The sequence below is a fragment of the Coffea eugenioides genome, chromosome 11, assembly GCF_003713205.1.
Source record: "Coffea eugenioides isolate CCC68of chromosome 11, Ceug_1.0, whole genome shotgun sequence".
In the NCBI taxonomy this organism is placed as follows: Eukaryota; Viridiplantae; Streptophyta; class Magnoliopsida; order Gentianales; family Rubiaceae; genus Coffea; species Coffea eugenioides.
Genome location: NC_040045.1, coordinates 50,753,659 through 50,764,637, shown reverse-complemented (window position 1 = coordinate 50,764,637; position 10,979 = coordinate 50,753,659). Strand labels below are relative to the sequence as shown.

The following is a 10,979-nucleotide window of genomic DNA, read 5'->3' as shown; positions in this document are numbered from 1 at the left end:
ATGCGGGTTTAAAATCTCCCATCCTACTTTGATCTCTGCTAAAGTTTTAGAGAAAAATGTAAAATTTTGGTACTCAAAGTTTGACATATAAGCGCTTTTAGTCTCCAAATTTTGGACAAAAGCAAATTTTAAGACACAATCTTTCAACTTTTGAGTATATTTAATGGGTTTTTTCCCCAAATTACTATAAAAAAAAGAGGCACGTAATAGTCACATATCCGACTGCTATTATATAATAAAATGCCAAAAACGTAAAATTTAGTCATTACACTTAGTATTTAGTCATTCAACTTTTTCATTCAAATATTTATGTCATTATCCATTCATTTTAAATTATTTAAACAATGTGCTATAAATTGATAATGTACAATACTTAACAGCAAAAATTGATAGTTTCTGGAGGAAACCACAAAGCATTTTTGTAGTGGATGGGTGGATATCGCCATTTACCCTCGCCTGCGAGTTTCAATAACTTTGGTATTTTATCAAAACATTTGGCCCAAAAAGGAAAAAAAAAAGAACTAATTCATTCATCTAAATAAATCCTACACTTTGACGAGTCGACCATTACTTCATGATTTTGTGCCACCATCACCACACTCTTTTAAAGAACTGCTGTGCTGTACCTTTATTTCACTTAACTGTGGCTAACTTTGAGCATGTTTTTGGACAGTAGATTATTTGGATTAAATTTGTTTTAAAAAAAAATATTATAATATTTTATAATATATGTGAGATAAAAAAATAATTAAAAACATATTGTGATGCAAGCACTGATTAAAAGTTAATTATTCAAAATATCTTAGAATAAAATCTTCATAAAACAATTGATGAAGAGAATTATTGTGTACGTTCATTATTGACACTTTTAACTATTCGACTCATGTTAAAGATAAAAATACATCCCGATCTTCTATTTCTCCAATAACACAATTAATTTTTTAAATTCTATTTGTTGCCAAATTGAAAAAGGCAACCAAAAAAAAAAGAAGAAACAAAGCACTACCCTTGCGATGCTGTAAACTTGTGGAATCCAAATTCATCACAAACATCGAGTCGAGTTTATGTGGCCATACGGACGCCGTCGGAATCTATTATCTAAAGTGGAAATGGAAAGCCAAAACAGAAAATACAGACGCCAATTCATTGGCCACGCATTTATGATTAAATTGTTCGTGCAGATTTCTCTCACGCTGTTTGTTTATTCTCGTTATTTTTTCTTTTTCCGGGCATCAACAAACAAACAAAATTGATCACCCAAAGAAATTTAGATGCCGCTTTTACCCCTCAAAAGAGGACAGGGGTACAGAGGCGCCTAGGTCCCTCGAGCCTCGAGCCTAGACGGTGCGATCCGGTGCAGGGCTCGAACCACCATGCGCCCATCGATGCCCCCCATTTCGAACCCCCGTACACAGCTGTCAATTATTCTCCGTCCATTCAAGGACAAAACAGACATTACACTTCTACCCCAGCTTTATACCAGCTCCGTTTTTCTGACAACGTTAGTTTTTTTCAATCCATGCTTTGTACTAAAGAGTCTCCGACTGTCCTCGTCACTGACGAAAAATTTAAATTAAACCCCAACCCCTCGCCACCCCTTATTAAATTATTTCGCCAAAAAACGGTAAACCGAGAAGTAGTACATAATGAAGTAGTACAACCCGAAGCCAAATGTCTTCCAATTTCCCTTCAACACCTGGCCGCTACTCCTTTCTAACTCTTTCCTGGGGGTGCTTAAAATTACCGTTTTATCCACAACCGTTTCCTTACTGATGACCATGAATCATTTTAATTGCTTGTTGTCCAAAGAATAATCATCCAAAACTACGTCGTTCTTTGGCAGGGTACTTCTGTAAACTGATGTGAGGGTCATTTTCTAACCTTTTTTCTTTTCAATTTTTTTTCTTCGTCCTCCGAGGCCATTCATTCGCTGTTTATCACGGAGTGGGTTTGCGCTTGTGTATGTAATGTGTGTGTGTGTGTTTTTTTTTTAGCTCTTTCGTGAATTTTTAGGCTCATCTTTAAAACTCAACGAGAAAGTCTTTCTATTTCAAACATCGGAAAAACGAAACTATTTGTTTTTTCCCAGAAATGGTCTGAATATGAAGCTTCAAACCCTACAGATGATCAAGACTCCGCCACCACCACGACCACCATCGCTTCAGCTGGCCATACCGGGCAACATGGCCTACCATCGGTAGCTCCATCCCTCTCCCTCCCGCCACCCTTACTTTTCTTCCCTTTTTCTTTTTGATAATATGTTTGCCTTCTCATACATTTTTGTTATCTCATCATCTTCTGTATTTTACTTTTTCAGTTTTCACTTCACTCCCGATCATCAAGAAGGTTTTTGTTTTCTTTGCTTAAGCTTCTTCTGCTTCTTTTTAAATGCTTAACTGTGTTCGAAGGATTTTTTTCTAAAAATTTTCCAAGGTTTCTGGTTGTAGGCTGAGACTTGGGAGTGGGTTTCATGAGGAAGAATCTGTTGGATTTATTTCTTAGGGGATGGTGATTTTCCTTTTTCTTTTTTAAACAGGACCGGTGAGGTTCTGGTTATGTTAAAATCTTGTATGGAACTTTTAATGTTTGTTGATGAAGTTAATTGTTTCAAGTTAAAAATTGTTTGTTTGTGGGTGATTAACTTGATGGCTTCCACATTTATAGCAAGTTTTAGTTATGTTCTTTCACCATACTCTTACCTTTTTTTTCTTGATCTTTTTAATTATTTTTCTTTTTTATGCGTGGTATTAATGTTTGCCATAAAGAGATTGTATTTGGTTTTTTGTCTGTATTTGTCCTTGTCTATTATTATCTGATAAAGCGCCTATGTACACTTGTTCATATCTTCTGCGGATGCTGCAAATTTTTTTTTTGTTACCTTTTCTATTCTTTGTTTGATTATTCTTTAAAATATGTGCTTCTTTCATTGGTTTTAATCTTATTGTGATTTATCTTATTTCGAAATTGCTTTCATCTCCCTGGCCACATCTCTCTGTTTTCCTTTACCCCGTTTAATTGTTTTGTTTGTGAGGGCAGTTGGCCATTAGCTGTGAGAGCTATTTGCGTCACACGTGTCCACAACATGATTTTCAGCTCGTATGATGGGTGTTAGTTTTTCATTGGTAATAATTATCTGGGTTGTTGCTAGAGTTTGAAATAATGGAAGGTATTAACGCATCTTTGTATGCAACAGGAGAATATGGCACTATGGCGGAGTTTTTAAATTAATGGTGGCTTTTCTATTTTGCCTTGGTATTGTGGCTACGTGTGAACCATGTTCGGTGTCTGGGGTGCATCATCAAGTGGAAAATGAAGCATGTAGGTTGTGCAGAGATGGTGGTAAGTCAGATTATCAAGGTGTATTTACTGGTGATGTTGGTTCAGGGTTTGCATTAGATAAGCTAGAGCCCCATGCAAGTCTTGATTATGTATGTGGGAATTCTAATTTGTTCTGCTTTTGGTCAACATTGCCTGGATTATCACGCCCAGGGCATGTTGTTCAATCTACATCAGCTGAAGTTTCTGGGGTTCAATCGGATGTTAAATTACATGAAATGCCAAATCATGCGAGGACTAATATTAGTTGGTCATCAAATTGTGGTATTATTAAGTTCTCTAGTGGTAGGACTATTTCTTGCTCTCTGAACCAGCAATATGGTTGTAGGGAACTGCCCAGTCCTCCTCTAGATAGTAGTGAGGGAAACGATGTTTTGTCCTGTAGAGGATCGTTTCTTGACCATAAAAGTCAGTTTTTTGACTCGAAAGAGGATGCAAGGATGAGTGACAGTTCTTCACCCCACGTAGAAATAAGCCCTCCCCTTTTGGACTGGGGAGAAAGGAACTTATATTTCCCCTCTTTAGCATTTTTAACAGTCACAAATGCACACAGTGACAATATTTTGACCATTTATGAACCTTATAGTACCAACTCTCAGTTTTATCCGTGCAATTTTAGTGAAATGGTGGTGGCACCTGGGGAAGGTGCCTTGATTTGTTTTGTGTTTTTGCCTAAATGGTTAGGCTTTTCCTCTGCTCAGCTAGTGTTGCAGACAAGCTTTGGTGGTTTCTTCATCCAGGCTACAGGGTTTGCACTTGAGTCCCCCTATCTAGTACAGCCGTTGATTGACCTGGATGTTTCCTCCAGTGGAAAGTGGAGAAAGAATTTGTCATTGTTTAATCCTTTCAATGAAGCTCTTTATGTGGAGGAGTTAACTGCCTGGATATCAGTTTCTTCTGGGAATACTTCCCATTCTACCAAAGCTGTCTGTAGTATCAATAGTATCCAAGATCTGCATGAGTTAAGTTTGCTGAGCGTTCATGAGTGGATAGATGTGAGAAGTGCTGAAGTTGGTCTGCCACTAGTTTCAATGAGACCCCATAAGAATTGGGTGGTTGATCCACACAGAATGGAGACCATCATGGAGTTGGATTTTTCATTTCCTGCTGAAGGGAGAATTTTTGGTGCCTTTTGTCTGCAGTTGCTAAGATCATCAAAAGATGAGATTGATACTCTCATTGTTCCTCTTGAAGCAGAATTTGGTCAAATTTCAGCTTACCATGAGCATGGAAGTCCCATTTCAGTATCTCTCAAGGCCCTGGTGCCTTGTGATAGCAGTGGTACTACTGTTGCTATTTTGTCTGTGAAAAATGATTCTCCTTGTATGTTGAGCATTGTCAATATTAGCGAAGTGGGAGAAGGCACAAAATATTTCCACATCAAATACACGGAAGGACTGATTCTTTTCCCTGGCACTGTCACACATGTTGCGTTGGTCTTATGTACTTCCATTTCCTTTGAAATACTTGGTCCACCTTCTGAGCTTGCTGACACAAATGTGAATTGTGAACTACATGTGTTGACAAATGATTCGAGAAATTCTGAGATCAAAATTCCTTGCAGAGATTTAGTGAGTGTTTGTTCAAGTCATACATTAGATTCGTCTGTTGGATCTCCACAAGGTTCTGAAGAGGTGGAGTATGAAAGCATAAGAACCATATCTTCAGGCAGTCCCAAGCAGCCACTAACACTGAATGAGGTATCTAGATTCTGGTCCATCTAGTTTGAATCCTAGTAAATTGAATGTTCAACTTGATAATTGCCAGGTTTTCTATTGTGATACGCATTTCTGAAATATTCCATTTACAGTTTTGAATCTGTATTCCTGTTTTAGCAGCTTTGATGTTCTACAAGAGAAAGCCTCAATTAGGTCTCAGTTTTATTTTTAATGTCTTGTAGTGTCCACCACGACTTTGATTCTTTCCAAAACATTATTTTCAAATACAGCCTCCTCTGGTTAAATCTAACAAATTGTAACGGTAAAGGTTGGTACTCATCAGTATTGCGAACCGATCAGATTCATCTAATCTTGGGGTGCTGTCCTGTGGTTGAATTACTCTTTAATGATGTGTGCTAATGCAGGGGTGACTGGAAGAAACAAAGAATAATTGCAGAATATTGTATAAATAGAATGATGCTTCTTGCATCAGCAGAAACATCTCTGAGAGTTGGTATAATTGGCTTATGTGATCAAAGATTTACGAAATCAAATGTAGTCATAATTTATCATATTTGATCTTGGGACTTGTAAATGTAAAATGAGAAAAGAGAAAGTATTCTTTTCCCTGCATCACTTATGGTACATATGAACTCATTGGCAAATTAAAATGGACCAGCAGAAGATTTCTTGTAAGAATGGCTTTAGATCAATGTCGTCTCTTTCTTGAGTCAGCATTTTAAGTTACCTCATTATTGAAGATAGTATCCATCTTCTGGAAACGGATGAACTACACTTGGGATGAAAGATTAGATTTCGATGGACTATCGTACATTATGTTTTGCTTTCTAATTGTTTTTAGCATAGAAGTAGACAAATAAATGAGTATGAATCAGGACTAGTTCATAATAGGATCCTGGTGTGAAAACCACTGCATTGGTCAACATGTTTGGAGTTGGGTTTTACCGGACTGTAATTGATTCATTCATAATTTTTGTTTTCTTAATTTGATTGATCCATCCATTTATCCATTCATTTAGAAGGTATATTGGTTTATTTAGATGAAATATGGAGCTGTTCATTTCAACTGGGAAGAATTGCAACTTACTCCTAGATAAGCTTTAAGCATTTGTGTTTAGCTAGCCTTTGCAGAGGAGTCATCATTGATAACACTACTCCCCAAATTATTGGTCAATGTGTGTGATAAAGGATTGTTACCATCAAGATTTAATTGTTCAAAGTTCTTCTGTGTGGATTGTTCTTGTTTGTTCTTGTTGAATGACAATATATTCTTTTTTTGAATGATCATGCACACCCAATTTTGTTCTAAAAAATTGACTTTTTGTTTATATACTTATCTGAAGGCATTGAATACCGCAGAAGCAGATGAAATAGTTCTCAAGAATTGGAAGTCTCATGCTACTGCAAGTGGCATGTCTGTGCTTGATGATGATGAAGTATTGTTTCCACTGGTTCAGGTTGGAAGTCATTCTTCTCGATTTGTAAATGTCAAAAATCCTAGCCAACAACCTGTTGTTATGCAGCTCATTTTGCATTCTGGAAAAATAATCACTGAGTGCAAGGCAGCGGATGGACATTTTCAGCCCTCCTCACCTGGGAGTTCGACTGGTTATAAATCAGCTTCACCTTTAAAGTATGGTTTTTCAGTGGCAGAGGGAGCTTTGACTGAGGCTCTTGTACATCCTTATGGTAGAGCATCCTTGGGTCCAATACTATTTCAACCCTCTGATCGATGTGGGTGGAGGAGTTCATTGCTAATAAGGAACAATCTTTCGGGTGTGGAGTGGTTACCTCTGCGAGGATTTGGGGGGTCATTTTCTGCAGTGTTGCTTGAAGAATCTGAACCTGTACAGGCTGTTGAGTTCAAGTTAAGCTTGCCTCTTCCTCGTACAATCTCTTCTCCTGACTTTTTACATCATATCGATGACAACATGCGTACATGCTCTCAGCCTTTGGCAAAAGAGCTATATGCGAAAAACATGGGGGACTTGCCCTTGGAGGTTAGAAGCATAAAAGTTACTGGAACTGAATGTGGGCTGGATGGGTTTGTGGTACAGAATTGCAAAGGTTTTGTTCTTGAACCTGGAAAGTCTATAAAGCTCATAATAACATTTCAGACTGATTTTTCTGCAGCTACAGTACAGAGAGACCTTGAATTATCTTTGGCAACGGGTATCATTGTGATACCTATGAAAGCAAGTCTACCTGTTTACATGCTTAGTTTTTGTAAAAAGACAATTTTCTGGATGCGACTGAAGAAATCTATCGTTTTACTCCTTGCTGCCTTTATCTTGTCTCTAGTTCTTTTTTGCTTCATTCCCCATTTGATGACTTTTGGCCAAGATTACATGTTTAAGAGTGGGAAAAGCTTCATTGCTACTGTAAGCCAAGCTGGAAAATCTGCCCGCCCCCATCGTAGCCATAGAAGCTGCAGTAAATTGCCCTTGTCTGGCACAATGAATGGTTTGCTGCGATCAGTTGGGAAGGAGGAATCCTTACTTCTGGAGCCTGTTGGTATGCATAATGATGGTTTTGTCACCAAAGAACAAGTTTCAAGTTTTGCTGCTAGGCCTGTGAAATCTGCTCTGGAGTTTGACAAGAAAAGCAGTTGTTGCTTGGATAACGGAAAGGAAATGACTCCATCCTCTTCAATGACAAATGCTGTGACCGGTCAAAGCTCCGATGTTCAGGATGCATCACAAGCTGGAAACCTTACAGTTAAAACTGGTAAAGATAAAGGAAGAAGGCGAAGGAAGAAAAAGAGTTCTGGCAATGGTGTAACTGGGCTTTTTGAAGTTTCAAGTAGTCAAAGTGGCAATTCGACACCTTCATCTCCCTTGTCTCCTGTCTCATCCTTAACTCCCACAAGGTCTCGGCCTCTGTCCCCTGATATGAATCAATCTGTTCAGGCTAGGAATCCATTTGCACCTGTAGCCATTCAACGATACCCTGACCCTATACCCAGGGCAAAAGTTTTGCAGTCTGAGATTTCTTTGAAACCTCGTGGTGAAAACAATTATGCTTGGAGTACTTCTAGTCAAGAGAAGCCTGATGTGTTGCATAAAGTGCCTGGCAAGCCTGTGTTATTGCCCTCTGCAACCCTCCCTCAAGCTGGTAGGCCTGACTCACTCTCGTCATGTCGTCCTTCTTTTTTGTCATCAGCATCTACAATTGCTCCACATGCCCGGGCTCCTGGATCCAAACTAAATGAGCAAAAAACAGTTGAGGAAAAGGCAAAACTGAAAGAAAAATTTACGTATGACATTTGGGGTGACCATATTTTTGTGGATAGATCAAAGGAGATTTCCGGGATGCAACCCCATGCTGAACAAAATAACTCGGATAGCTTTTTTGTTAGAGGTCCGCAGGCCCTCGTGACAATAGCTCAACGTGAATCAGTAAGTTGTTCTGATCAAGTTGGTTAATGATAAAAAATATATATTGAAAACTTATGTTCAAATCTCTCTCTCTCTCTCTCTCTCTGATGTTTGAGTTGGAGTAATGATTGATCAATCAAGAAACTTCATTCAACGAAAGCTACACTCCACTATTCCAGAAAAAGAATGATTCAGCAATAACTCCTCAAAAGTTGTATTTTCGTCACCGGATAGTAGTTGTATAATGATCTTAGGACAACACAGCCTCACAAATATACAGTTTTGTGGCCGTAAAGAACCATGGGGTTGCGCAATCTCCTGTCTCTATTTCTTAACGTTCGGGGGATTGAGGATAGGAAAAAGGGCAGAAGGGGTTAGGTTCATAAAATGAGTTATTATATAATAACACGTTCTGGAGTTCGGTGTCTATAGTTTACGTTGTATTTGCTACCCACTTTGATTTACGGATGCTGCTGTGTTTGCGGCTGTATCGACTTGTTTTTGTACTTGAAGGATGGATCGATCAATACTTTCCTGGTGTTGGTCTTTGACCCGTGAATAGCTGGGAGCTACTGTTTCCAGAAACACAATCCTTTGCGGACAATAAATCTGTATCAGGTGAGCCAGTTAGTTTTCCGTTGACAGTATTCTGATGTCTGGCAATGTGCATCACTGTTTTTGACATCCTCTGACATAGCACTATATGTATATATATGCATACCGTCTCAACTGAATTATATTTTGGGTTTCTGAACTAATCTGTTAATGATAATATAAGGGCTTCGTATTTGTATAACTGGTGTCTAATAAAGCATCAAGCAGCGTCCTGTGATGTTGTGCTTCGAGTCTTTGAATTCTCTTTTATGATGATTGGGTGAGGGTATGGTTCCTCTTGGCATGTTGGGTATATGCATGCTCAAGAGTAGTTCTCCAGTGATCCAAAGATATTTTATCAAGATTGCTGACATTATGACTACGAATGTTGGTAGAATGCTGTAACTTTCAGCATGCTCATGTTGGCTTGCTAGAGATGTCAATACTGTGAAGATGTGTCCAGGGATAAGGCAGGCTAGGACTTTGTGATATTGACAGGAGAAGAATGGTGCTCGTGCATGTGTTCTGGAATTGCCGGCAATCAAGGCAATTTAGGTTATTTATTTATTTATTTTTTAAATCCGAGGCAATTTAGTTGAGTGCAAAATTCACACAAGTCAGTTCTTAAATTAGGATTCCCTGGGGACCATCTTTAACTCTATGCCCGTGCTGGCAAAGGCCATTGCAGTTTCGAAAATGAGACAACCATTCTAACAGTAACGATTGATTACCTTCATATCATCTTGAGTTGGTCCTGGTTTCATAACTAGCCAAGCCTTTTGTTGTATTGGAGCATTTAGGCCTCTATGTAGCTGTGTGCTCTTTTAGGTCGTCTGTGTACTGTTTGGTCTGCAAGTACAGGAGAAAAGTTTGCACTTAACGCCTAAGGTGCTTAATGGGGCCTGAGTTGATATTTTATTTATTGGGGGTGTTTTGGGGGGGGGGGGGGGGGCATATCCCATCTTGGCATAGATGGTCCAGTTCCCCTATTCAACTGAGGACCACATTCATTTTAACAGCGAATGAGTGGGACTGATCCTGGTGCAATCTGATCTTTGCGGACCTCTTAAACGGGCATTGATTCTGCATCAGCATGCATGGGATGGGGGAGGACTGGGGATCAACAGAGCAAAATTTCACACAGTTCCAAGCATTAAAAAAAAAAATTGCTAATGAGTTGTGGCGGTGGCAACGCCGGTGCAGAATTTTCTTGGTAGTGTGGATATTGATGCAGTTTTAAATGGAATGGGAGTAAATTGTGTAGTGCATGCTATTGAGTGGTGGAGACACGGCAAAATTCAACAATTTTAATATTCTGAGAAGGAGAAAAAAAAAGAAAAAGCAATCAGATGAGTTGAGACTAGCAACAATGAAATCTGGGAAAAACTGTCGTTTCAACTTGGGAAGCATGCATTGAAGAGGGCGGACACGCGAGACAAATATCCTTCTTGTTGTATGAATGAATGGGGATTCATCTCTCGACGTCGCAACTAGCAACGTAGTTATCGATCCGACGAACCCCGCATGCATCGGCCTCCTACGTTGTGGACCACGCTATAACCACCATTCCAACCCACCGGACTTGATCCATTTCCAAGAAATAGGAGTAGTGTAATTTTAGTAGTGTTAGAGCTGTATTGTATCAGATTTCCGACGATTGCGACGGCTGAGCCAAATAAAGGGCAAGAATTGATTGATTTTCTTGCAAATCCAATGAGATTACCGGAATTGTAAATTCTATTGGAGGGGTTCATCACGTACCATCACATCGGTTCTTCATGAAAGAACACACACACACACATATATATATTAAAAAAATTAATCCGAAAAGCCAAAAGAATCCCATCATAGATCAAACTCAGTGGTATATAAAGCAATAAAGAATATTGGTAATGGTGGGGGAACTGCGCATTCTCAACCGTCCATGGACCATGCTAGAATTGCAAGTCTAAAATTAGTAGCTTGGCGATTGACACATATCTACTTCACAGCT

The 10,979-nt window shown here is 38.9% G+C and overlaps 1 protein-coding gene across 3 annotated transcripts; it reads left to right on the top strand.

Moving 5' to 3' along the window:
- The first annotated feature begins 1,975 nt into the window (after nucleotides 1–1,975).
- On the top strand, nucleotides 1,976–9,849 carry LOC113752911. Of its 3 annotated transcripts, XM_027296961.1 has the most exons (5): nucleotides 1,976–2,197; nucleotides 3,194–5,036; nucleotides 6,359–6,472; nucleotides 6,539–8,413; nucleotides 8,906–9,849. In XM_027296961.1, exons 1-5 carry the CDS (start codon nucleotides 2,103–2,105, stop codon nucleotides 8,948–8,950), a joined length of 3,972 nt encoding a protein of 1,323 aa, XP_027152762.1. In that variant the 5' UTR covers nucleotides 1,976–2,102; the 3' UTR covers nucleotides 8,951–9,849. The 3 variants fall into 3 exon arrangements, with proteins under 3 accessions (XP_027152762.1, XP_027152760.1, XP_027152761.1); XM_027296959.1 differs by having other exon boundaries at nucleotides 6,359–8,413; XM_027296960.1 differs by lacking the exon at nucleotides 8,906–9,849 and having other exon boundaries at nucleotides 6,359–8,470.
- Nucleotides 9,850–10,979: the final 1,130 nt, after the last annotated feature.

Coding starts and splice junctions, on each gene's coding strand:
- LOC113752911 (XM_027296959.1), top strand. CDS start 2,103: ATGAAGCTTCAAACCCTACAGATGATCAAGACTCCGCCACCACCACGA. Junction 2,198..3,193: donor GGCAACATGGCCTACCATCG/GTAGCTCCATCC, acceptor TGTATGCAACAG/GAGAATATGGCACTATGGCG. Junction 5,037..6,358: donor AGCCACTAACACTGAATGAG/GTATCTAGATTC, acceptor ACTTATCTGAAG/GCATTGAATACCGCAGAAGC.